Source organism: Ochlerotatus camptorhynchus, unplaced genomic scaffold (genome assembly GCF_037179485.1).
Source record: "Ochlerotatus camptorhynchus isolate MF236.1 unplaced genomic scaffold, CSIRO-AGI_Acam_v1.1 ptg000012l, whole genome shotgun sequence".
NCBI classification, from domain to species: Eukaryota; Metazoa; Arthropoda; class Insecta; order Diptera; family Culicidae; genus Ochlerotatus; species Ochlerotatus camptorhynchus.
Window position 1 is genome coordinate 2,001,776 of NW_027040504.1, and position 26,339 is coordinate 2,028,114.

The window sequence follows — 26,339 nt, forward strand, 5'->3', positions numbered from 1 at the left end:
AAATTTTCAGAGTATCATCAAAATAATATGTGGAATAGCTCTATCATTTGGATTATCGTTCGGGTTTGGGATTTTTCTGTTAGGGCAGTTGATTTCGTCATCGCTGAAGTCGCCGCCGAGATCAAAACCTAGTAACAACAAGTTAAACGGAAACTTCGTTGTTTTGTGAAACAAGGAGCTCGGTAGCCTAGTGGCAACCGATTTTGCTTACTGAGCAGAAGACCGTGGGTTCGAACCCAAGCTCTTTCGCGCTATTGAATCGTTAGGACATCAATTCAGTATGACCCCAAATTATTATATCACAGTTCCTAATGTTTTAGAAAAAAAAAACTGCGGAGCTCTAGGATCAGTTTCATTGGTTGACCTCTTTTCCGGATGGTCATTACGGACCTACCAGAGGACGGCCCCATGGCCAGCCGGGTCCAGGTTTATGTCATGACACCAAATTCTTTCTTATATCACAGTTTCAAATGCTTTCGAAAAAATCAAGGAGTTCTAGGATCAGGGGTTAATGAATAGACCAATTTTACGGATGTTCCGGATCTTTCGAGGACCTTTCCGGTATCTCCATTATCTAATTATCAACATGTGTGCCCATTAATCTAAATTATGGATCTTAAGCCACTTGTAAAACCAATAAACACACCTTAAAAAACGTTTAACGACTCCTTTCGCTTTTGAAAAGTAGACGACCTTATTTTCAATCTTTCTGCAATTAAAATAATCTACAGAGCTTATGAATTCTAGAGGAACCACAATTTTTGAATTTCATCAAGAAATGGTTAGGTTATGTCATTGCAAACTTGCTGTTACATCGGCATAAAGTATTTTACCCACCGTGTTCAGAGTGTTAAAGCACGCAAAGTCGTAGCAATGATATTTGATATCGTTGATGAACATCAACATGTTGTTACTTATCCTTTTCTTTAACCGAAACAAAGCTAATTCCGTATGATATAAAATGAACAACGTTTAAAACTTCGGCTTAATGGCCCACTGAACCAGGTGACCAAGGTACTAGAACTATTCCCTTTGAGAAATTGAGCATGTACCTAGTAAATTTGATTTAAACCCTTAAATATAGAATTTACCCTGATCATCGTAGTTTCCAATGTACCCAGGAAAAGGTACTTTGACCAGGAAATCCATCATTGCCGTAAATCAGGGAAAGTAAACGAACAAGATCCATATCCCAACAAATAACCAAAGCCCGCACACCATCCTCACTTACCTCTCATTTCGTTATCCTCCTGCTTGTGGATGTAATCCTTGAGATAGCAGCTACCGGTGCCAATCTGTTGAACCAACAGCACCAGGAACAGCTTCCACTTCCACTGCTCCATCATGGTGTCTCCCATGTTTCTGTTTCGCAAATCACACCTAAATCAACACACAAACACTGCACACTTTTCTTCGGTTGTTACTCGATCTGGGACTGTTGTCACTGGGGGCGCCTTGCGTAATTCTCGATTAAATTATCAAACCCAACATCCGTCGCGTCGACGTATTCGTTGTTTTTTTTTATTATTTAATTTTCCTTCAGTGTAACTACCCCAGCTCTAATGGGATACAATTAAAAACAATCAAATTTTCAAGAACACGAACACACTGTTTCGGTTTTCCATTTCACGGTTCCAAGACCAGGTTGGTCGTGGTTGGTTTCTTCTTTTGGTCGATTTTTTTTTTTTGATTGCTGTTTCCGAAGGGTCCTCACTGCGCTCGTAATTCGTGTTTTGGTCACGATTTAATTAATCTGCTTCAAACTCGAATAATTCTTCTTTCTTCATGCGAATCTTCTTTTGTTTTTCTTGGGGTCATCCACGAAGAGTAACGCCGGTTTTGGTCTGTGTGTTTTTTTATTCAGCTTCAACGAAAAAACAACAATTCCACAATTGAATTACTAATAAGCCGTGAGCTCTAAATACATTGTATAATAGAAATTGGTACGAGTGTTGTTTCAGGTCTTCCTCGGATGGGGTGGTTTGTTTGGACTTTCGTGCGGAAAGGGGCGGAAGGGGGTCCCACTGAGCCGAGTGGTTGGTGTCGGAGTAGGTATCTCGCAATTCTCCTCGGTTTATGAATGAAAATCAGGTTTTCGCTTTACACTTCATTCAAATCAGTGCTTCGTTTCACAGCGCGCGGGTTCTCGGTTTTCACGTTTTATTTTCTGTACTTAACCACTCTTCGTTTACCGCTCGCGAGGCACTTGTATCACACTGCAGGGGGGGGTCACTTGTTGAATCTTGACTGCAACTCCGACCGCTCTAGAGCTGCGGTAGCTTCGTTTCACTTAATCCTCTTGCTTTTTTCTATCTCAAAGTTTGATTAAACGATCGCACTTTAATCTCGCCGATCCTTCGCGGCCTCCACAGGCCATCCCGTTGGGCATGATGTCATTCGATGACCCTCTTGGCCCCCGAAAGTACCCAACGATCAATCTGAATAATGCACACAATCTCTAAAGCACTCCGTTTTCCATTCACTTAAAGATTCTACACCATATAAGCTCGGGAAGATAAATAATTACATGTGTACTGTCGACGGAAATCGAACAACAACACGGGTACGGTGAAGAAGCAGAAGCAGCAGCAGCAGCAGATGCCGAAGCATACAGACAGCGTACGCACACCTTGGAACGGTTGAAACCCGCAGGCCGCTGCGGCAGGTCTTGACAGTGTACCAAACCCAGGAGGGATCAATGGGAAAGAACAGGTAGGAACGATCTTTCTATTCCTCCTTTGCACTCACTTCTTCTCTACGGTGGTGCAACACTATACTCACTATTCACTCTTCACACACGTCTGAACACATACATCAAGCCGAAAACGAGAAACTTCAATGCGCGAACTACGAAAACCTCCGTGGGATTTAGCAGGCTTCGTACGCCAAGAATTGCTTAAACATCACATAGCATATAAAAAAAAAACTTCAATTCACCAGGCGCACGCTTAAAAAACGCTAGCACTCCAACTTGCAAGCCGTCTGATTCTAAACTGACGAATGCTTGATCACTAGCACCATGGTTCGAGTCTTGTTCTCTCCCAATCCCATCCCAACCCACGCTGAATTTCATTTTTCTCTCGCTCTCTTCCACGCTCTCCCGTCGTCGATGGTTGGGGGCTCAAGCGAAAGATCACAATCGCAAACGCATTTCCATCAATGTGCTGGTTTTCCTCGCTGCTGGCTGGAGTGTTGAATGGAAAGAAGCACAACATACGGGGAGCGAGCGTCGATCGAGGAAAATCGTGTCAAAACAAAAAAGCTGAGTGAGAGAGACAGTGAAGAAAATGAGAGCGAGAATGGAACAGGGAAAATAAGGGAGCGAAAAGTGATGATTCAGAGAAAATACTGAAGGTGGTTTGGTTTTATGTTAGCGCGAGTGAGCAGAGGGAAGGTTTCAGCAAAAATATAAATTAGTCATCAGGTGTTGGTCACGCGGCTGTCAACTGATAAGATTTATTGCTGGAAAATCAAAGCACGGTATATGAAACGGATGTATTTGAGTAGTGAAAGAATTTCTGAGGTGAAATTTACCAAATCTTTAGATGAGAATATGTACAAACGAAACAGTTAACAAAACATAGTCAACATCAGAAAAGATAACCATTGAACATGATTAACTGACATAATCCCTTGATGGCTTGTCCTCAAAGTACCAGTATGTTTGACATGGCTAGTTATCAACAATGAGATATGATTCAGACACAATTTGAGAGGTATGGCTATCTACTTTCATATGTATTGCATAGATACCCGGTTGGACCTGTGGTTGGCCATCCGGAACAGAACAACCCGTAAAAATCTCGAGCAAAATGCGTGTCGATTCATGTTGACATGGCTGGTTGTCTGCAATTTAATTACACTGGAGTCGCTTTTTACGCGGTTTTTTTTACACGTTTCTTTTTACGCGGTTTTTTTTACGCGGATTTCGGAATTTACGCGGTTTTTTTTTACGCGGATTTCGGAATTTACGCGGTTTTTTTTACGCGGATTTTGGTTTTTTTTACGCGGATATCAGAATTTACGCGGTTTATCATTATACACTAGAGTCGCTTTTTACGCGGTTTTTTTACACGGTCTTTTTCTACGCGGTTTTTTTTTACGCGGATTTCGGAATTAACGCGGTTTTTTTTACGCGGATTCCGGAATTTACGCGGTTTTTTTTTACGCGGTTTTTTTTTACGCGGGACGTATCACCCGCGTAAAAAGCGACTCCAGTGTACCACTATTGAGCCACTATTTGAAAGGTATGACTGGGCCTCCCTTAGCTCAGTCGGTAAAGGCGCAGCTACAAAGCAAGACCATGCTGGAGGTGGCTGGGTTCGATTCCCGGTTCGGTCTAGGAATTTTTCGGGTTGGAAAATTTCTCGACTTCCCTGGGCATAGAAGTATGATTGGACTTACCACACAATCATATCAGTGCAAAAATGGTACAGGCATCGAAAGCTCTCAATTAATAACTGTGGAAGTGCATCTAGAACTAGAACACTAAGTTGAGAGCACACAATAAGCTAATGTGCGATATGCAATAAGCTTGAAATGCGAAGAAGAAGAGAAAGAAGAAGAAGACGTGTACTTTTAAACGAAATAGACAAGAAAGTGATTGGACCTGTGGTTGGCCAGTCAGGACAGGAGAACCCACTGGAGGTGGCTTTGCGGAAATTCGGATTCACCGGGGAAATGGTCAATTTCTTAAAGTAGACCTAGAGATCCGTGATTTTTTTCCAAATTGGATGCAATGATGAGCATAGAGAAAATATACCATCACCATATCGATTGTGCTACTGAGTGAATCGGACCTCTGGATACCGGAAGCATCTACAAAATGGTCAATTCCTGAAAATAGACCTAGAGATTCGCGAATTTTCCTCAATTGCATACAATCATTAGCATATTACAAATATGCCATCACCATATCGATTTCTTTGCCGAGTAGCCAGAAAATGGTCCTCTGGATATCCGGCATCATTAAAAATATGGTTAATTTATGAATGAAAACCGATAGATTAGTGATTTTTTCTAAATTGCATACAATCGTGAGCATAGAGTAAATATGCAATCATAATATCGACTTCACTACCGAATGGCCAAAAAAGGGACCTGTGGATATCCATAATCACCAGGAAAATGGTCCAATCTTGAAAGTAGGCCACACCGCAAAAAATTAATATTAATATTACATCAAAGTGGATGCACTTCAATCGTGTTGAAAATATGGTGTAATATTACTTGCCAAAAAGGACAAAAGTATCATTAATACAGTGCATGAACTGAAATTACGCTGCTTTTACTGCATTTATTTGTTGTTGTGGCCATAAAAATTACATGAGACTTATAGTACAGGGTGCGTGACGAATTTTTGCAGTAAATGGCGTATTTGAGAAAAAATACACCAGTTAGTTATTCTAGCAATGAATTTTGTGCGATTCATTTTTTTTCGCCACATATGGAAGTTGTAAGTACAGTCTAGATTCCTATAGTGCGGATTCGTTCTTGCCGGATTCCTATAGTACTGATGCCTTTGGATTCCTATAGTACGGTCGATCCGGCATTAACGAATACACGTAGCATATGGGATTAGAGCTAATTGGGACCAAACACTGATTGTACGGCAATTTGAAGAGATAACTTCCTGATGTCTTTTGAGAAGTTGTTAAGCAGAAAGTTGGCCACCTTTTGGGACGATTCAGTTTCCGGTAGGACACAAGTCTAATCCTGTGGAAGATCCGGAATATCCGTAAAAGTGGCCAATTCATGAAACTGATCCTAGAGCTCCGCGGATTTTTCGAAACCACTCATAAACATCATATCAGAATGAATTCGGAGTTGTGGCCGGAATATGGACCCTGGAGACCACGGGATAGTTCACCGGAAGATCCGGAACATCCGTAAATGTGGTCAATTCATAAAACTGATCCTAGAGCTCCGCGTATTTTTTGAAACCACTCATAAACGTCTTATCAGAATGTATTCGGAGTTATGACCGAAAAATTTACTCTGGGGCTACGAAATGGTCCACTATAATATCCGGAATATCCGTAAAAGTGGTCAGTTCATGAAACTGATCCTTTAGCTCCGCGGATTTTTTTGAAACCACTCAACCACGTCTTATCACAATAAATTTGGAGTTGTGTTCGCAAAATATACTCTGGGGACCACGGGATGGTTCACCGGAAGATCCGAAACATTCTGAAAAGTGGTTAATTCATGAAACTAATTCTAGAGCTCCGTGTTTTTTTCGAAACCGCTCATAGACGTCTTATCACAATTAATTCGGAGTTTTGACTGGAATATGGACTCTGGGGACTACGAGATGGTCCACCGAAAGATCTGGAACATCCGTTAAAGTGGTTAATTCATGAGACTGATCCTAGAGCTCCGTGAATTTTCTGAAAACACTCATAAACGTTTTATCAGAATAAATTTGGAGTTGTGACCGGAATAAGAACGCATAGACGAAAAATTGACCTTTAGGACTACGAGATGGTTCACCTGGAAGATCCTGAACACCCATAAAAAATTCAGTTCAAGAAGAGCTTAGAGGTCCGCTTTTTTCGAAAGCACTCATTGGCGTTTTATCAGAATTAATTTGGAGTTATGACCAGAAAATAGACCTTGGGGACCAATGCACAATGGTCCCAAAGCCGTATTTATGAAGACAAAAATATTAACACCAAAACCATCACTTTGAGGTATATGGTGTCTTGGGGAAAGTTTCTTCGTTTTTTTAGCAGTTTTGAAATAAGGGTGGTCCGTAAAATTGGTGAATTGAAAATTCAACCTTTTTTATTACTTGAGATAGACTAATGTAGTGTTCTAAAAAGTTGTAGAACAATCAATTTGAACCAACTTTGCTAATGGCATCAAATTTTTATCTCTTATGCTTCATGACTTATGGTTATTTTAAACAAGTAGGTTAGATTGACCCCTAGAAAATATTTCTTTAAATATTTTTATTGGTGATCAACGTATAAACAATATTTAAAGAAAGCCGATTTTCTAGGGGCCACCCTAACTCTCGTAAAAACATTGTTCTAAATATTTTAAAAACTTTTTGTGACGCATATTTTTTGCAGAAGTCACTAATTTGATATCTCCTTTATTTAAAAGTTATGGCTAGTTTTTGATTAAAAAAAAGATTTTTTTTAAATAAAATTAAATATTTTAAACAAAAAACGCTCTCACAGTTTTTTCCACCAATAATGAAAAAAAAACTATTTTTTAAATGAAATCAAAACTTTGATAATCAGTTTGCTCCATTAAGAGACATTGTCATTTAAATAGAACAATTTTTTCGAAGAAAATCTCCATTCATTTTCTTATAATAAAAAAAAAATAGCAGCTTGGTTGCTTGAGCAAAAATATGCGTCATCATAAGTTCTAAATGTAACCAAAACAAAGTTTTTACGAGAAATGAACTTATGAAAAGATATTCGAAGAAATCTTTTTTTTAGGGGCCATCCTAACCTGCTTGTTTAAAAAATCATAACTCATTAAGAGATATACATTTGGTGTCTTGAGCAAAATTGCTTTGAAGATCGGCCAAACAATATGAAGAAACTTTCCCGAAGACACTATATACCTTAAACTTAAGGTTTGGGCGCAAACATTTTTGTCTTCCTAAATACGGCTTTGGGACCATTGTGCAGTGGATGGTCCTCCGAAAGATCCGAAACATTAGTAAAAAGGCTCAATTCATAGAACTGATCCAAGAACTCCGATTTTTTTTTTCGTAAACTCTCATAGACGTCTTATAATTATGAATTCGGAGTTATGATCGGAAAATAGACCCTGGGGATCATGAACGCTTCTTTGGAAAATAATAGACAACTCATCAGAATGAACTCGGAGTTGTGACTGGAAAATGGACCACAGGGTCCATTGATGATCCTCTGGGATATCCGGAACATCCGTTAAAGTGGATAGGTCAAGAAAACTGATCTTACCACTCTGTGGTTTTTAGCACTGCTCATAGACACATTTTTTTTTATTAATTATCATGGCTGATTTCTAGGTGGTATTTAATTAGTAATAACTTCTAGACACTTTAAACGGAATTTTTGAATATTATTCCTTGGATTTCATGAACATATTTCCCTTGACTTATTGGAGATGTTTCTTTGGAGTTACAAGTTAACGAGGGACTAGCCTCAATGTTTATATTTTTAATTCATCACATCAAAATTTAATCAATAAGCCATTTGAAAACATCGTCTTATTGAGTTATTATTAATATTAATTTATGAGTGGTTTTGGAAAAAAAAACAACCGTGGAGCTCTAGGATCAGTTTCATGAATTAATCACTTTAAATGATCTTCGGGTCTTTTAATGGACCATCCCGTGGTCCCAAGTATAAACTGTCTGGTCAAAACTCCGATTTGATTGTGATAAGATTTCTATGAGTGCTTTCTAAAAAATCGTGGAGCTCAAGGATCATTTAATGAATTGAGCACTTTTAGGGATGTTCCGGATCTTCCGATGGGCCAACTCGTAGTCTCCAGAGTCCATATTCTGAACTCAACTCTGAATTCATTCAATTCATCAATTCGAATTCATCATCTTTAGTTTCAAAAAATTCGCTGAGCTCTAGGATCAGATTCATGAATTGGCCACTTTTACGGATGTTCCGGATCTTCCGGTGGACCATCCCATGGTTCTCTGGGTCCATTTTCAGGTCAAAACTCCACATTAATTCTGATAAGACGTCTATGAGCGGTTTCGAAAAAACCGCGGAGCTCTAGGATTAGTTTTATGAATTGACCACTTTTACGGATATTCCGGGTCTTCCAGAGGATCAAACTCGTGACTTTCCGGATGTTTATTGTTCCCAAAAAGTGGAAAATTTTCTGTTTAATAACTTTTCAGAAGACACCAGGAAGTTATCTCTTCAAATTATCCTACAATAAGCGTTTGCCCCCAATTAGCTCTAATCCCATATGCTACGTGTATTCGTTAATGCCGGTTCCTATAGTGCGGTCCCTATTAACCGTACTATAAGAATCTTGACTGTATATTTATTCCAAAAAATTGCCTTCCCTTTCGACGACTGTAGTTAGACGCTTCCGGAAACTGCAGTATGCACGTTTTAAAATGTTTCGATCCATAGATGTCATCACTGCCTTGATTTTAGCTTTTAGCGACTTAAGTGTGGTGTGAGGGGTTCTATTGGTATCCCGTTGGACGACGCCCTATACAAAATAATCCAACGGATTGTTATCGGGACTGCTTGGGGGCCAAATTTCTTCCTCCCAAATTTACGAAATATTTTCCGTAAGCCATTTCTGTGCTTTATTAGCAGTATGAGCAGGTGCTCCATCTTATCACTTTCCCAAGCCTTTTTTAATATTATACACTGTTCTTTCAGACACATTTACCGACCGAATTATTTCTTTCATGCATACTCCGGCGCGTAACAAAGCGACAACGGCTGACAGATTGCTCTCTTGTTTCGACATCTTTACGTTTACTCAACATTGTTTGTTTAAATCTTACACCTAACAGTATAAGCTATCCAGTGCTGCCAAATATATCTAAATCATGATGCACAAGCATGAGAAATTACTATTTGAAATTTACTGCAAAAATTCGTCACGCAGCCTGTAAATATGCCATCACAGTATCGATTCTGCTACCGGTTAGCCAGAAAATGGACCTCTGGATATCCAGAATCACCGAGAAAATGGTCAATTTATGAAAGTAGTCCTGTAAATAAGCCATCAATATATCGATTCTACTACTGGTCGTAAATGGTCCTGTGTATATTCGGAATCACTGGGAGAACGGTCTATTCCTGAAAATAGATTTAGAGATGAACTCTGCGACAACGCTTCTCTGGATGGCATTGTACTCGTGTACAGCGATTACAATCAACCTCGTACTGCCTGGTCTGAGGATGAAAATGACATTCGTCTTGCTTCTTCGTCGCTTTTGACTCCGGTGATTACAGGGTTATTCGACGGTATGGATTTCTTAAATCTGAATCAAGTTAACGTGCAGCTGAATAATTTAGGTCGCACTCTCGATTTGGTTTTCGCGCCCGTGGGTAGCTCTTCTTACTGCCAGTAGATCTACACCACCCCACTTAATAGTTGCGTTAATGTTGCCGCTGAATGTCCTAGGCCACTTCCGGTGGCAAATGAATTCGAAAGAGCACTCAATTACCGAAAAACCGACTTTGATGAGATCTTCGCTTACCTGTCAGGTCTCGACTGGATTTCTGTCTACAACAGTGTGGATGTCCAAGACATGGCTTCAAATTGTTGAGTCATCATACGCCAACGTATATTTCCGGGCGCATAAATCCGTATTTGCAAAAGCTAACTTCAAACGAGCGAGCAACGACTACAGAAAGTTGAATGCTTCACTCTACAAACCACACTTTTTGAGGGTGCAGTTTGGTTTACGCCGGGATCCGGAATTGTTTTGTGGTTTCGTAAACAGCAAGAGGAAAAGCTCATCAGTTCCGCATAATGTGATCTATGATGGTAGAGTCCAATAGTGAAGAAAAAGCATGCAATTTCTTCGTGATGCATTTCGCATCCATCTTCGAACCAGTGGCATCGTTCGAGGTCGAGGCCGAACTGGCTACGTCAAATGTCACGCTGGATGCAATTAATCATTTTGTCAAGCTTCTGCATTCATGTTCCATCAGATGTCACTGCTGTTGTTTGCGGTGACATCTATCGGAAACTACACACAATCTGTTTTCCTATAATTGTTCACAGAGGACACTGCAGTGCAAAACATGTCTGGTACCTCTATTTATGCATTTAGATTATTATTCGAAGTCCCTCCTTTTTTACACATTCTGCACACAAAATAGCTCACCCCTCAATGAATTTCCGGCCGAATTTTATGTATGAGGCGGGGCATAAAGTATCTTTTGCGCAGAATATGTAAAAAAGGAGGGACTTCAAATGTTAATGCAAATGCATATATATAGGTACCAGACATGTTTTGTAGTGACTCGACTCATTCTCTGCTTGATCGTCAAGCAGTACAGTTCGGTCTTTGCTCGCTCTGTCGAGTTGTTCTAAAGTTTCTAGTTTGTTCCAAACATTCGCAGTTTAATCGCGTCGTCAGTAGTGTCGGTCGCTTCGTGTGATGGGAAGACAGCGCTCCCGGAGCAGGCTCCGAGAGAAAACGGAGAAGAAGAACAGCGGTGAGGGTAGCTTGAGTGTACCTATTTCGAATAGGTACGCTACTCTTCCCACCGATGTAGGGAATCCCACCTCAGCCACGGTGAAGCGGTCTAAGAAGAGGAAGAAAAATCAAGGCCAGTCCGATGGTGCGAGTGGACGGGACGATGCCACCGCGACGAACGTCAGCGTCATTGGTGATTTCGGCGACGCCGTCGACAACGAAACTGCTGCCAGCCCGAGTGCAGCAAAAATGAAGCTTCCTCCACTGGTGGTGAAGCAAGTCCCACTCAACACGCTGATTGGCGATCTTTCATCGCTGGGCGTTGCAGCTGAGTTTAAGCTCGGCAGGATCGGCACCAAGGTGATGCTCCGAACCAAAGCGGAGTACGAAGTGGCCGTGAAATATCTGAAGGATACCAAGGCGGAATTCTTCACGCACGACATCCCCGGTGAGAAACCCTTCAAGGTAGTCATCAGGGGTCTACCAAACTTCGACCCCAAGATGGTCGAAGCTGAAATCAACCGGTACAAGCTTGCCCCAATCGCTGTCTTCCGAATGACAAGGAGAGACGAAAACGTGAAGACGTACCCGGATTGTCTTTTCCTGGTGCACTTCCAGAAAGGGACGGTGACGCTCAATGCGCTACAAGCCATCCGATCAATCTGCTCCATCATCGTACGGTGGGAGCCATACCGTGGCGGCCATCGTGACGTAACGCAGTGTATGAGGTGCCTCAATTTTGGACACGGTACCCGCAACTGCAACATCAAGCCACGCTGCAGCAACTGCGCTCAAGAACACGCCACTTCCAACTGCCCTGCGGATGGAGCCGTGGCGATAAAATGCGCTAACTGTGGTGGTGCACATCAAGGTTCCGACAGACAGTGCTCCAAACGCGAGGACTTCAAACGCATCCGAAAGCAGGCGTCAAGCAACAATCAACCAGGACGCAAGAAGGACAAAACCCCAGCATTCAGGACGGAGGATTTTCCGCCTCTTCGTGCTCCCCAGCAAAGGCAAGCGAATTCGCGGGTGCAACCCGCCCCCCCTCAAGAAGCTTCCGGTGATTTTGCTGGCCAAAGCTCTCCAGCCCCCCCTGGATTCTGGAGACAACCAACAGCGCAAAACAACAACCCCGATCTGTTCTCAGCGGATGAACTGATGGAAATTTTCGTCAACATGTCCGGTGCTCTTCGTAAGTGCCGCAATAAGCCCGAACAGATCCAAGTGCTCGGTAAGTTCATCATCCAGTATGGCGTCTAAACCGCTAACTATCGTCACCTGGAATGCTTGCTCTGTAAGAGCAAAAAAGATTGAGCTTGCCGACTTCCTCCGCAAGCACAGCATCGACGTGGGCCTTCTAACCGAGACCCATCTAAAGTCCGGCGACAGCTTCTGCTTGCCTGACCACAACACTATCCGGCTTGATCGCACCAGCTCCAGGGGGGGTGGTGTTGCGGTCGTCGTCAAGAAAGGAATAAAATACCAAACTCTGTCCCATATCCGCACCTCTATCATCGAGGCCCTTGGTGTAGAGGTGGAGTCGTCGACTGGATACGTCCAGTTCATCGCCGTCTACTGCCCTCGACAGTGCGCCGCCAGCAGTGGACTAGCGGCTAAATTCAAGAAGGACCTGTCCACCATCACCCGTACCGGTTCCCGCTTCGTAGTTGGAGGAGATCTGAATGCTCGCCATGAGGCCTGGCGGAACTACCAGCAGAACCAGAACGGTCGTCTCCTGTTCGACCACTCACAGCTTGGGCTGTATTCCGTTTGGTTTTCGGATGAACCAACATTCATCTCACCGGCGGGCAACCCATCGACGCTAGACCTGTTCCTGACAAATATCGGCTTGTCCAAGCCGGTAGCCTTGAACGAACTCAGCTCCGACCACCAACCGGTGGTGGCTGAACTGGGCTGCAACGTGGCTCCTGCTTCAAGCCTGCGCAAGGACTACCATCGCGTTAACTGGGCCCAGTTTGGACGCGTGGTAGACAGGCACATCATCGACAACCCGCCGCTTGACACCGTGGAGGACATCGACCGAGCGTTGGAGGGACTCCACCAAGCCATAACCGTGGCTGACGAGGCGTGCGTCCGACGAGTTCCTGTGAGGGGTAAGTTTATTGCCATTGATTCCCACACCCAACTTTTGATCCGCCTGAGAAATATTCGTAGACGCCAGTTTCAGAGGACTGGAGATCTGGGCAAAAAACGTGAAATGGCTGATCTGAACAGACAGATTGCTTCCAGAATGGACTCACTCCGAAATGAAAGTTTCGAGCGTGTTGTCCAGAATCTGGACGACCGCTCCAGACCATTCTGGAAGGTAGCCAAGGTCCTGAAAACTCATCCCAAACCCATTCCACCTCTCAGAGTCGAAAATGATGACGATCGGCTTTTAATCACCCCACAGGAGAAAGCAAATGCGATCGGCGAGCATGTCGCTTCATCGCATTTGCTTGGCTCGAATATCCAAAGTCCGCTCGAAGATCAGGTTGCGCAATGCGTTCAAAACCTAGATGCCTCCCCTTGTGTCGTGCCTCCGGCGGATATGATTACAGTACAACAAATTTGCTCAGCGCTGAAATGCACCAAGAACATGAAGGCTCCCGGGTTTGACGGTATATTCAACTTGATCTTGAAGAGACTCAGCATGAAAGTGCAGTCTCTTCTAACCGCTATCTTCAACAGATGTTTGGAACTGCACTACTTTCCAAGTATCTGGAAAGTAGCAAAAATCATACCAATCCGCAAACCCGGTAAGGATCCAACATTGCCTTCAAGCTACAGACCAATCAGCCTCCTTTCAGCGCTGAGCAAATTGTTCGAGAAACTCATTCTCAATCGTTTGCTCAAGTTTGTCGAGGAAAATAACATTCTCCTTCCGGAACAGTTTGGATTCAGAAAGGGGCACTCCACCAATCACCAGCTAGTACGGGTGATGAATAACATCCGAAGTAACAAAACTGTATCCAAGTCCACAGCCATGGCCTTGTTAGACGTTGAAAAGGCGTTTGACAATGTTTGGCATGACGGACTTGTGTATAAGCTTTGTAACTTCAACTTCCCATTACATCTGGTTAAAATCACCCGTAACTACCTTCAGCAAAGGTCGTTTAAGGTATCGTTGAATGGTTGTCTTTCCGACACGTTTTCCATCCCAGCAGGAGTCCCGCAAGGTAGTCTGCTGGGCCCCTTGCTTTACAGCATTTATACTTCCGACATTCCTCCCCTTGGAGACGGTTGCGTGTTCTTCCTGTTCGCAGATGATACCGCAATAGCCGTCAAAGGAAGGATGCCTCGCGAAATAACGAACAAACTTCAACGATGCCTTAACGCCTTTGCTGATTATGCCACCACGTGGAAAATCAAAATCAATGCCTCCAAAACACAAGCGATCATGTTCCTCCATCGGCAATCGCCCAAACTAAAACCGGCTCCTTCTTGTACTGTAATCATGGATGGCACAAGGGTTGAGTGGTCTGCCGAAGTAACCTATCTCGGGATGTTGTTCGATGAAAAGCTCCTCTTCCGTTCGCATGTGGAGAAAACCGTAATCAAGTGTTCTGCCTTGGTTAGGTGTCTGTATCCGCTGATTTGCCGCAGATCCCGCCTCTCAAGGGTGAACAAACTGGCCGTCTACAAACAAATCATAGCACCTGCGATCCTCTACGCAGCTCCGGTGTGGGAATCATGTGCACAGACTCACAGGAACAAAATTCAGGTCGCACAGAATAGAGTGCTGAGGATGGTTCTTGATCGTCCTGTCGACACTAGAATAACAAATTTACACGAAGAGGCAGGAATTGCCAAAATAGATTCAAGAATTAACGAAATTAAGACTAAATTTGCAGAAAAATGTAATTTATCAGAACATGCTTTGATAAGCAATTTGTATATAGTAGGTTAGGTGTATATAGTAGTTGTAGGTTAGTTGTAGTTGTAAATAGTAGTTATAAGTAGTCTCCTATTTTTCCAATTCAAATCAAACCAATCCCACCAAGGTGGTCATACTTTAAAATAGGCCTGATAGGACTAGTAACTGTAAATAATAATTAAAATCTCACTGTACTAAAGTTGAAAAGACGCATCTGTGTCACTTGAAAAATTCATACATGTAAACCACACAAACACAAGAAATAAAGATCATTTAACTGTTAAAAAAAAAAAAAAAAAAAAAACTGTTTTGTAGTGACAGAAATTCTATTTTATAATCTTTGAAAGGAAAATCACAAATCGAGTATCAACAAAATACATGGCATGTTGAGAGATTGAGGTCGTGAGAGCAAATACTCTCTCTCAAATTTGAAATTTTTGGCTCTCTGAGAACTGGTAGTAAAGCAGGTAAAATTGTATGGGGAAAATCATTTTTATTTAATTGTAGCTTGTTTAACCATAATTTTCGGGAAAAACCTGAACGACAAAGTCCCTGACTAATTTCTTTAGGTTTTCGTTCACTTTGTTTGACCTGAATATGCACTGAAAGCGAAAGTGTTTCATTTTCTTCTATAATCGGTATCAACAAAGATTCGTTGTCGTCATCAACAATAAAATTCTGGAGAAAAATATACTGTCGCAAAAATATGAACTTGATCTCCAATGAAACATTTTACCCAAACGTGACACGCATCGTTCGATATAGAGGGGTTAGCCAGTCAATGTGAATTCGCAGTACCGCTGACTGGGTAAGAGTTTAATATTTCACCTTTTTCAAATCGCATCGACGGTGGATGTTTTGTAATTATTGTCGCCGTGGTTATTGTTGAAGCCGAAAATTGTCCTCCGATTGTTGTCGTTGGCGAGATCGTTGGATGTGATGGTAAGTGAAATATTGTCGCGGAATATTCTTTCCAAAGCAACGAAGAAAACGTAGGCATGCTCGGTGATATACAGCAATGCTTCGTCAGTATAATCAAAATTTCTCAACAGCATTGCGGCACTGTATGAAAGTCATTTGAACCCACTCGAAGAAACATGGTTGCCAGTGACATTGCCAAAAGATCCCTCAAAAACCGTGCTGTTGTTATGACATAAATTTTCTTTGCGCGTCTCTATCAACGTCTCTGGATCTAACTACTAGGGGAAACGCTCCTATAGTTGCGGTACGTTAGAAACGTTAGGTTCCTATAGTTGTGCATGGAGACTTAATACACAACTATAGGAACCTAACACTTCTAACGTACCGCAACTATGGGAACGTTTCCCCCACCTGTTTTTCGGCTATGGAAGATAAAGCGCAGGTTGACGTAATCTATGCGGACCTAAAGGCGGCTTTTGACAAACTTGATCATAACCTGTTGCTCTGCAAGCTATCGCGGCTGGGAGCCTCAAACCGATTGGTGTCGTGGTTGTCATCATACTTGACTGGCAGAACGCTGTACGTCAAACACGGATCTTATGTTTCATCGCCATTTGCTAGCACGTCCGGTGTCCCGCAAGGAAGTAATTTGGGACCGTTACTGTTTGTGTAATTTTTCAATGACCATCGGCCATAAGTGCAAGCTCGTAAAGGGTGTCCACGATGAAATTGCCACACTATGAAATTGCTCTAACTTTTTAACCGTTGGGTAGAATTTAATGAAAATTTGGGTGGATTTAGTTCATAGTGTATTATTTACATCCTGCAAGTTTTAAAGTCCTGTGATCAAAACTCGTCGAAAGAACAGCTCGTGCGTGATAAAATCTTGCGCATTCATCACGAGAACAAGGATCTCTCGCATCGTTCCATCGCTAAAACGTTGGGAATCGCGAATTCCACGGTGTCGCGAGTGATTAAGCGGTTCGAGGAACGGTTGACCACCGATCGGAAGCCCAGAAGTGAAGGAAAAAGTATTCCGTACAACACCAAAAATCACAACCGCGTAGTTGGGGCCTTCAACCGAAATCCGAACGCCTCCGTTAGGGATGTGGCTAAGAAGCTGCACCTAAGCCGAAGTTTTGTCCAGAAGGCCAAAACTAAGGCTGGGCTTCGAACGTTCAAGGTACAAAAGGCCCCTAATCGCGACGAGAAGCAGAACAAGTCCGCCAAAACCCGTGCCAGGAAGTTGTACCTCAACATGCTGACGAAAGTTGAATGCTGCATCATGGACGACAAAACATATGTGAAGGCCGACTTCAAACAGATCCCCGGCAACCTGTTTTTCACGGCCAAGGATAAGTTCAGCGTTCCGGAGCATGTCCGCACTCAGAAGATGTCCAAATTTGCGAAGAAATTCCTGGTTTGGCAAGCCATCTGCACGTGCGGGAAGCGGAGTGCACCTTTCGTGACCCAGGACACGATGAACGGACAGGTGTACATAAAAGAGTGCCTCCAGAAGCGGCTGCTTCCTCTCCTGAAGGCCCACAACGTCCCAACAATCTTCTGGCCGGATTTGGCCTCATGCCACTACTCCAAGGACGTGCTGAAGTGGTATGCGGACAATAAGGTCAATTTCGTGCCGAAAATGTTCAACCCTCCCAACACTCCGGAGCTCCGCCCCATCGAGAAGTACTGGGCGATTATGAAGCAGCACCTTCTTAAACGACCTAAGGTAGTGAAGACAGTCGAGGAACTGAAGAAAGTATGGGTTTACATGCAAAAAACGGTTGATTCACAGGTTGTGCAGAATCTTATGGCCGGGGTTAAGGCCAAGGTGCGGGCATTTGCGTATGGACTGTAAATAAAATACGAGTAAAATGGTAAAATGAAGTTTAATAGTTATTCCTCAATCCCTGAAAATTTGATGGCAATCGGATGAAAACTTGAATTTTGCGAATCAATTTTGTGTGTGGCAATTTCATCGTGGACACCCTTTATATCTATTCCCTTCGTTTGTCATTCATTCTGATTTATCGAAAGTATGGCACACAGACATCACTTTTTGTATATAATCGTTGTACAAGAAGCACTCGTGAAAAATACGATCTAGCAGTGAAGCAAACCGTGAACATTTTTATTAAATTTTATAATCATGTATATAGATGGTACATGACGAAAATTAGGTTGAGTGTTGTGAGATGTCCATCATTCATAGTTGATCGAAAAACCATTGAAATTCATTGTTAAGATGGTTGGAAGTACGTAGTACTAGTCTCAACTGATAACAAAAACTCAGTATTTGCAGATTTTAAAGTCCTTCCTTAGATTAGCGAGCTGAATCTTGTAAAATGCTTACTCCTTCTGGAGGAACTTCTATAGGTCACCGTTTTCTATCCTGGCTATCGATGTCATTTGTTACGCACAAAGGTATCCATTACCTTCACCCGTAAGTATGTAATCTGTGTAATCCTAAAGCACGGCAAAATAGTTTTTACAAATACATTCATGAGAGAAATCATCCACCATACTCCTCATGATCTGTACGCACTATTGTGAAATTTGGCTGACAAACAAAACATCATGTCACATTAGGGAACTTCTTAGATGTCAAGAGACATTCATTTAATTTCAGAGAACTTCATAGAAGTTCGTCGAACTTCAGGGGCCATCATAGATCTTCAGGATACTTCGTAGAATGTTAAACAACTTCGTGGACGATGATTACGGAACATCGCATGAATTATTTGAAAGTTCTGCAAGCTAAGCAGAAATTAAGTTATACCTATCAAAAAAAATCAAAGATGTAAGCTATAGAAAAATCTTTGATGTACTGGGAACTTCAAAGAAGCTGACGGAATATCCCAGGAATTCGTCGAATATTCTACATATTCAGAGAACTTTATACAGGCTTTGAGTTCATGGAACTGAGTTTAAGTTCAAGAAACTTCTTGAAAGTACAGGAATCTTCGTATAACTGATATTCACCGATTTGCGATGATATCTCTCGATACTATTCAAGACTTTTCAACTTAATCAAGTAATGTTCTGAAGATCTGCAACTGTTCAAAAATTCAAACGACAATTTTTAGACATCCTTGCAAGATGGAAGTTTGATTAGAGAGTATTTAAAGGATATGCAGTTGGTCCGAGATTTAAAGACCTCTGGATATTTTTCAAGACTTCAGGTTGATCAATTATTATTCTTAAGATATTCAACTGATCATAAAATTCAAAAAACGTCTCTAGAAAGTCTCTCAAGATTGCTGGTTGGTCAGATATTGGTGAATTCAGGTTGATCAGGAAATCTGAAGATCTTAAACTAGTCAAACATTCAATTATCTTTCTCAAGATAGCAGATCGGTTAGAAAGTACTTAAAGATCTCCAGCTGATCTAAAATCACAATAAAGTCCTCTGGATATTTTACAAGGCTTCAGGTTGATCAAGTATTATTGTGAAGATATTTTCCCAAAACTGTACGTTGATCAGAAAGTATTCAAAAGATCTCCAGTTAATCGAATATTTCAGTGAAGTCCTGTGAATATTCAATTGGATCAAGTTTTATTCTGAAATATTCGGATTTTGGTTACATTATTCATATTCAACATATTCAGGAAGAAGCTTAAAATGTGAAGTCAAAAACTTCATTTATTTAACAAAAATCTCAATATGCCAGCTCAAAACTAAAAAAAAATCCATCGGAAGCTTGCTCCAGCTTCCGCATGTCTTGAAACAACTTCACAAATCATGAGATAACTTCAAAATGGAGATGAAACGTACGAATATTAAAACAATTTACTATCTTTGTTCACTTCCCGGGATCCCGGGATTTCCCGGGATATCAAATAAATATTTCACGAATCCCGGGATGGTGGAAACCACCGGGAAATGGAAGCTCTAACTCCAAGTAATCAAAATGAAAATGAAATCCCGTCCTGGTGATTCGCGCAACGGGATTTCTAATGATTTTTATTTTGGTCACTTCAAGTCTAGTGAACTAAACAACCTTAAGGCCTTAGAAAAAGCTAGCCTTATGCTCCATGTCCGAGTGCAGTGGAAACACTTCAGGAAGACTGGTGGAAATTTCCAAAACCTCACCCAGTGCCGTAAGTGCCAGGGATGGGGTCAGGGAACTAAAAATTGCTACACGACAGATAAATGCATGAATTGTGGTGATTCCTCTCACGCAAAGGATAACTGTCCTGTGAAGGAAAATCCTAAGAAATTTAAATGTTCAAATTGTGGTGAAAACCACAAATCCAATTTTTGGGAATGTAAGACTTGCATTCTAGTTTAAAGCGACAGGTACAAATTCCTCTGCTGTCAACAACGGTCAGCGAGGAACAAATTCTACATTCGTACCCGTAAATTCCACCTTGTAAACTGAACTGTCAAACGAGTGAAGGTTTAATTTTCACGTAGTTCATACGAACAAAATTAAGAAGACAGAAAACTAAAACGGCATTCGGATTGTATAGTAAAAAGTAAAATAAGTCACCTCACTTGATTTAATATGTACTTTTTATTGTTATCGTTATTGTTTGTTGGATGTCTGTAACAGAATGCGTTTTTTTTTTCGAGAAAACAATAATGTCGTTCGAGTTCTTCATTTGTTCTTCTCTTCCTATTGTGTCTGTGTGTTTGTGTAACGCGCGTGAGTGTGTTTGTGGGTTTTCTTTTTATTATCGGCGTGAAAATCGGTTTTGTTTCCAGTTGTTACTCCTGTTACATTATCATATTATTGTGACAGCTCGGGCGTTTTCTTTGCATATGCTTCTGTGTTTGCTTTGCATTTTTGTTTTATTGGTCTATCTCAGTTTCGCTTCATTAATAATGTTGTTTTTTTGTTTACTATTTGTTATCATAAAAAGTTCATATTTACTTTTTTTTCCTTTCTTTAAGAGATTAAGTTTTAGATTTACCTCATGTCCTTTTGTTGTGTCATTTTCTTCTTTTCGTCCTCCGAATTGATGATAAGCAGTACTGAAATCTGTCCGAAGTGTAGGTATGTGCGCTCGGCAGCAATCGATTAGTAATCATTTAGTAATTTATTTTTTTCAGCTTTGCATGCAACAATCTTCTAATTTTGTTTTATCTTCTTCATAGATAGAAAATGGTTCATCGAAAATAACTAGCCTAATTCACTGTCCAAGAATCCAGGAAAATAAAAGCTCCTCAATAGCAGTAAACCTAAATCGGCAACAGTAGTGGACTTTAAAAGATTTACAAATCTCAATACAGCAACTTCGCGTCCGTCAGCTTCGCTTGTTTCCGTCATTACTTCCAAATATATCGTTAACGATCAGGCACTCAAGTGAGAAATAAGGATTTGCGTTTTGATCCGTCAGTTGCTCGTCTCATGTGCGGGAATTTCGTTCAAACAAATCAAAGCGTCTGTCTTCCGGTTAATTTTATCACATTTTTCCCAGATCCAACTGTGGAGTGGGAAATGTTTCCATCTGTGGATCCTTGAAACATTTGGATCCCCGCTAGAAATCGTCTGTTACAATTATTCCAACACATTCTAATACACATTAAACCGTCTGAACTAGAGTTTCTTTTTTTTTTTAGAAAACTTAGGAGACAAAATCAGTCGCTAACAGCTCCATCGGCTAAGTAGCATCTAAGCGTGGAAACAAGTTGTTTTTTTTTGAGGGGGTACTGTTGTCGTATTTACCATTTTAGTTAATAACTCGCTATGAGTCGCGAACTGTAATCTCTGCCTAGTGCACTGATTTAATCTCAGCGGTTTTTTTTTTTTCAGTTGCTAGTTAAGGAAAACGGATCTACCTGAAGCGTCTATTTAGTGATGGTTCTGTATCTACAGTTAATATTGGTGTTGCTTCGCGTTACACTACAGCAAATGGTTTACATTCATCGAAAAAGGGAACCCTCTGTGAATGTCTTGGAATATCAGTTTGAGAAAAAGTGGACAAACAAATTTAGCAAAGTGATAGCCCAAGACAAATCAAAGGGCCATCGAACTTGGTTTCACTACAGCGGGAAGGGGACCATAAGTAACGAGGGTGTTTTATGCGTATTCAAATACTGGTTGTCCTCTTATATTTAGTATGTGTATGTGGTAATGTCTTTATAAACATGCTACGGCCTACGGAGTTTCCCCATCTTCGCTGCTGATGCTCGTTTTATTTTAGTTCTTGGGTCCTGATGTGTCTGGTTGCTGTCTTGTCGTTCTATGTTTTAAAGTTTGATTCCATGGTCTGTTGTCGTTCGGTAGTTCGGTGTTTCTTCTTAGCAGCTCTTACACATTGATAATGAACACTACAAAGTTTTCGATTATTTCTTTGTTTTATGTTGTGGTTTCTGTTCTGTGAATTCCAGCTGCAGTGCGTTTTGAGGTGAGAGGGACAAATAGGCTTTTTGGAGACAAGCTGAAGCTCCTGAAGGTTTTGAAGATCAGAGAGTTGCTGGAAGATTTGAATGATGTTATACTATCGAAATTTATTGGAGTTCTCAGCTATGCTGGAGCTTTATGGAGCTTCCAAAGGCCCTGTACTGTTTGCTGTTCTTAATTTCAAAAAAAAATCCCAGAGTAACGAAGTTCCTTAGGGTTCTATAGAAACTTCAAGACTTCTGCAAAAATAGATTTTTACAACTCTTGGGTTGCTGGATATCCAGATGTTCTTGGAATTCTGCGAGCAGTTGGAATATTTTTAAGCTCTCAGAGTACAGGTTTACCTCGATATAACGTAACTGTCACTTTACACTTCTGTCGTCAATATCTCGCTAATAACAATTGAATCATACAAATTAATAATACCATTAGATGGAGGATTGTCTAATTTGTCCGATGGTGCTATAACCTTGCTCGTTAGAATGATCATTTGAGAAAAATAAGCGATGGAAGTCAAAAGTGACAGTTACGTTATATCGAAGACAACAAATCAAGAAGACTGGCAACTCTTCCATTTTCTCATACAAACGCTATGAGACAGGTACAATCGCGTCATCTGCCGCTCAAAGATAAATGCTTCGAACGAATTTGATAGCAAAGATTACATCCTCAGAAGAAGGGTTTGTGTATTTGCTCATTTTTCTATGCGTTGCTTCCACCTTCACTCAAGCGCAGCGCTACTGTATCTGTCGCTTGGATTCTGGCAAAGTTGCCAGTCTTCTTGATTTGTTGTCTTCGGTTATATAGAGGTATACCTGTACTGGAATGTGATGTATATAGAGCTCCCAATGCTAAATAGTACGAGGAGTGAATGTTCCAGATTTCTCAAAGGTTCCAAGGGATGCTGAGGTTCCTGAAGTGACTGGAGTTTATAGACTTTTGCAGTTCTTAATACTTCAGGAGTTTGAAGATTTTGAATTAGCGGATGATTTTAAAATTCTCCAAATAACCGGCTTTTATGGCGTTACAAATAGTTAAACGGAATACCAAAGATCCCGATTTTTTTGAAGTTCTGAGAATAGCAGAAAGTTTTGAATTTTCTTAAACTATTGAAGTTTCTTATAGTTTTCAGGAATTCCAAGGATTGGAGTTTCTGAAGTACCTAGAAAAGCTATAAGATGTCCTACGCTTCTTAATGTTCTATAAGTTCTGCTAATCTTGTAGTCATATAGTTAGGTTTCCCAAGTTCCTAGAAAAGAACTAAAAGTTTCTAAGATTCTTAATATTCCGGAAGTTCAACAGATCTTGTAGTCGTACAGAAACAGATTTTTTGGAGTGGAAGCTGGATTTTGCTGGATTTTCAGATGCTCTGGATACCTTAAGAACTAATTTCGAACCGGAATTTCATAGCTCTCAAATTAGCTGAAATTACAGAAGATCCTAGAGTTCGGAGAATACTTCTAGTTCCTGATGTTCTGGAAGACTTCAATTCCAGAATGCTTGGAAATCTCGACGAATCTAAAATTTGAGGTCAAGAAGTTCCTACGGTGCTAAGAGTTATTGAAACTTATGAAAATTTCCCAAAGAGCTGAAACTCTTGATGTTCTCAGTAGATTCCAAGGCTGCTTAAATTCTAGAATTTCCAGGAACTGTATAAATTTGTGCAGTTTTGAATGATCTGTGGAGCTCCCGAAGTACTGGAATTACTAAAAAAATACCTGTAATTCCGATGGTTTCAAGATTTATGGAAACTTCGAGTGCTTTCATAATTCCGGCAGTTTTTTAGATTCCAAACCCATTCGAAGAGTGGAATTCTTGGAGCCACCAGTGTTCCGAGATTTTTTGGGTTTCTTGATATTACCGTAAATCTGAGAGTTATTGACGTTCGGGGAGTTCTCTAAATATATCGAGTGAATCAAGAGCCACTGTGAAATCTGAAAACTCCCGGTGTATCAAGACCTCCATGAATTGTGAAAAATAAGTCACTGAAGCAGATGTTCTTGCAGTACCTAAAGGTCCAAAGCTCTACAATTCTGGTAGCCATAGAGTACTTAAGTTTCTTTGGTTTCTAAGAGTTACCTAGGATTGACAAGTTTCTGGAGCTTCTTAAAGTTTTGAATATCCTCAGATTATTGTACTATCTAGGATTAATTAGGTGGCCATTTTTAGAGTTAAAGTCGTTCCTGAAGTTCTGGGAGTAGTTGCTGTTCATAATATTCATGGAATTCTATAGACTATCGGACGTTCATAAAAGTTCAAAATTTCCGGAAGAGTTCCGAGAGTTTAAATGGTTCTTAATATTCGGGAAGTTTTACAGCTCTTATAGTCGTAGAGTAACTGATTTTTGAAGCTTTCGTGTCTGAATTTCCAGAATCTCTTGAATCTCTAAGTGTAGCTGAATAAAAAAGCTATCAACGGACTGGAATTTATTAGATATAACATTTGCTAAAAATTACAGAAGCTCCTAAAGTTCTGAGAGTCCTGCCAGTTTCTGACGTTCGGGAAGACTTCAACTCCAGACTACTTGGAGTTCTCAAGAATTCTAAAAGTTGAGATCAAGAAGTTCCTACGGTGCTGAGAGTAATTGGAACTTTTGAAAAAGTTTCAAAGTACCACATTTCTTGAAGTCCCCAGAGATTTCCAATACTACTTACACAGACAAACAGACGTAACTCTTGGAAAAAGTTGTTCTTGAAAACATAGTATCTCAAAACATAGGACCTCAGTAACGACATCTCTCTGGCTTCTCGCGGAAAACAAGCTTGCTCGCTAACTCGCAAAGAATATTGCATAAAAGTTCTATAGAATGTATAGAAACGTCAAAGTGATCCGATGCCAGCGCTGCGGCGAGTCGTTCGCGCAACTGATAATGTTCAAATCAACAGTTAAATGCGTGAACGAAGATGCACAATGAAGAGTTACGTCTGTTTGTCTGTGCTACTTATGTTCTAGAATTCCCAAGAACTCTACAAATTCATGCAGTTTTTCGCATGTTCCTATAATTTGGATGGTTTCAGGAGTACTGGAATTTTTGAGAGCTCTCACAACTCCGGCAGTTTTTGAGATATCAAGCGCTTTCCTGGAGCCACTAGTGTTCCAATATTCTAGGCATTCCTGGAAATCTGGGAGTTTTTTGGAGCTTGGAGAGTTCTCTAAATATATCGAGAGAATCAGGAGCTCCAAAGAAATTCCGAATTCTGAAACTTCCGGTGATTTAAGAACTCCATGAATTTTGAGACATAAATAACTGAAGCAGATGTTGCTCTGAAACTCTGGTAGCCATAGAGTACCACAATTTTTTGAGTTGACAAGAGTTCTAAGAGTTGCTCGAGATGAAAAAGTTTATGGAGATTCTTTAAAAGTTCAATCCTCAGTTCATCCTCAGAATATTGTACTAACATAGATTAATCAGGAGTTCATTTTTGGAGTTCCAGAAATTCCTGAAGTTTTGGGAGTTTTTGCTGTTTATAATGTTCATTGAATTCTATAGATAATTTAGTCGTGTACATTATGACAATATCGGACGTTTACGAGATTCTCTACGATTCTGTATGTTTCCAAAATTCTACAGATCTTTCAGTCGTAGAGTAACAGATTTTTTGGAGCTTCCGTTGCTGGATTTCCAGAAGCTCTGTGTTGTTTTTTAAAACTATCATCAGACCGGAATTTGTTAGTTCTAAAGTTTGCTGAAATTACCGAAGGTCGTAGAGTTCGGAGAGTATCTCCAGTTTCTGCTAGGAGTTCGCTAGAATTCTAAAAGTTGGAATCAAGATCCCTGAGTATCGAATTTCTTGATGTTCTCAGAGGTTCCCAAGGCTGGTCAAATTCTAGAATTTCCAGGAACTTTACAAATTGGAGCAGGTTTTAGTGTTCTGGGAGCATCCATGTACTGGAATGGAGAGCTCTCACAATTCTGGCAGTTTTTGAGGTACCAAGCGATTTTCTGGAGCCACTAGTGTTCCAAGATGTATGGGGTTCTTGATATTTCCAGAAATTTGGAGTTATTGGAGCTTGGAGAGTTCTTTAAATATATCGAGATAAT

General features: G+C 40.8%; 2 protein-coding genes across 2 annotated transcripts in view; both read right to left on the reverse strand.

Annotated features, from left to right (window-relative positions):
* Egfr (epidermal growth factor receptor) overlaps window positions 1-2,972 on the reverse strand; it is a 397,555-nt gene extending 394,583 nt beyond the window's left edge. The window contains exon 1 of the mRNA XM_065221196.1: window positions 1,232-2,972. Within this exon, the coding sequence (XP_065077268.1) occupies window positions 1,232-1,358 (127 nt within the window). The 5' untranslated portion in view covers window positions 1,359-2,972. The remainder of the gene's footprint in view (window positions 1-1,231) is intronic.
* The window catches only part of MESK2 (misexpression suppressor of KSR 2), a 469,347-nt gene that overhangs the window by 215,304 nt on the left and 227,704 nt on the right, over window positions 1-26,339 (reverse strand). The gene's annotated exons all lie outside the window — the stretch shown is intronic.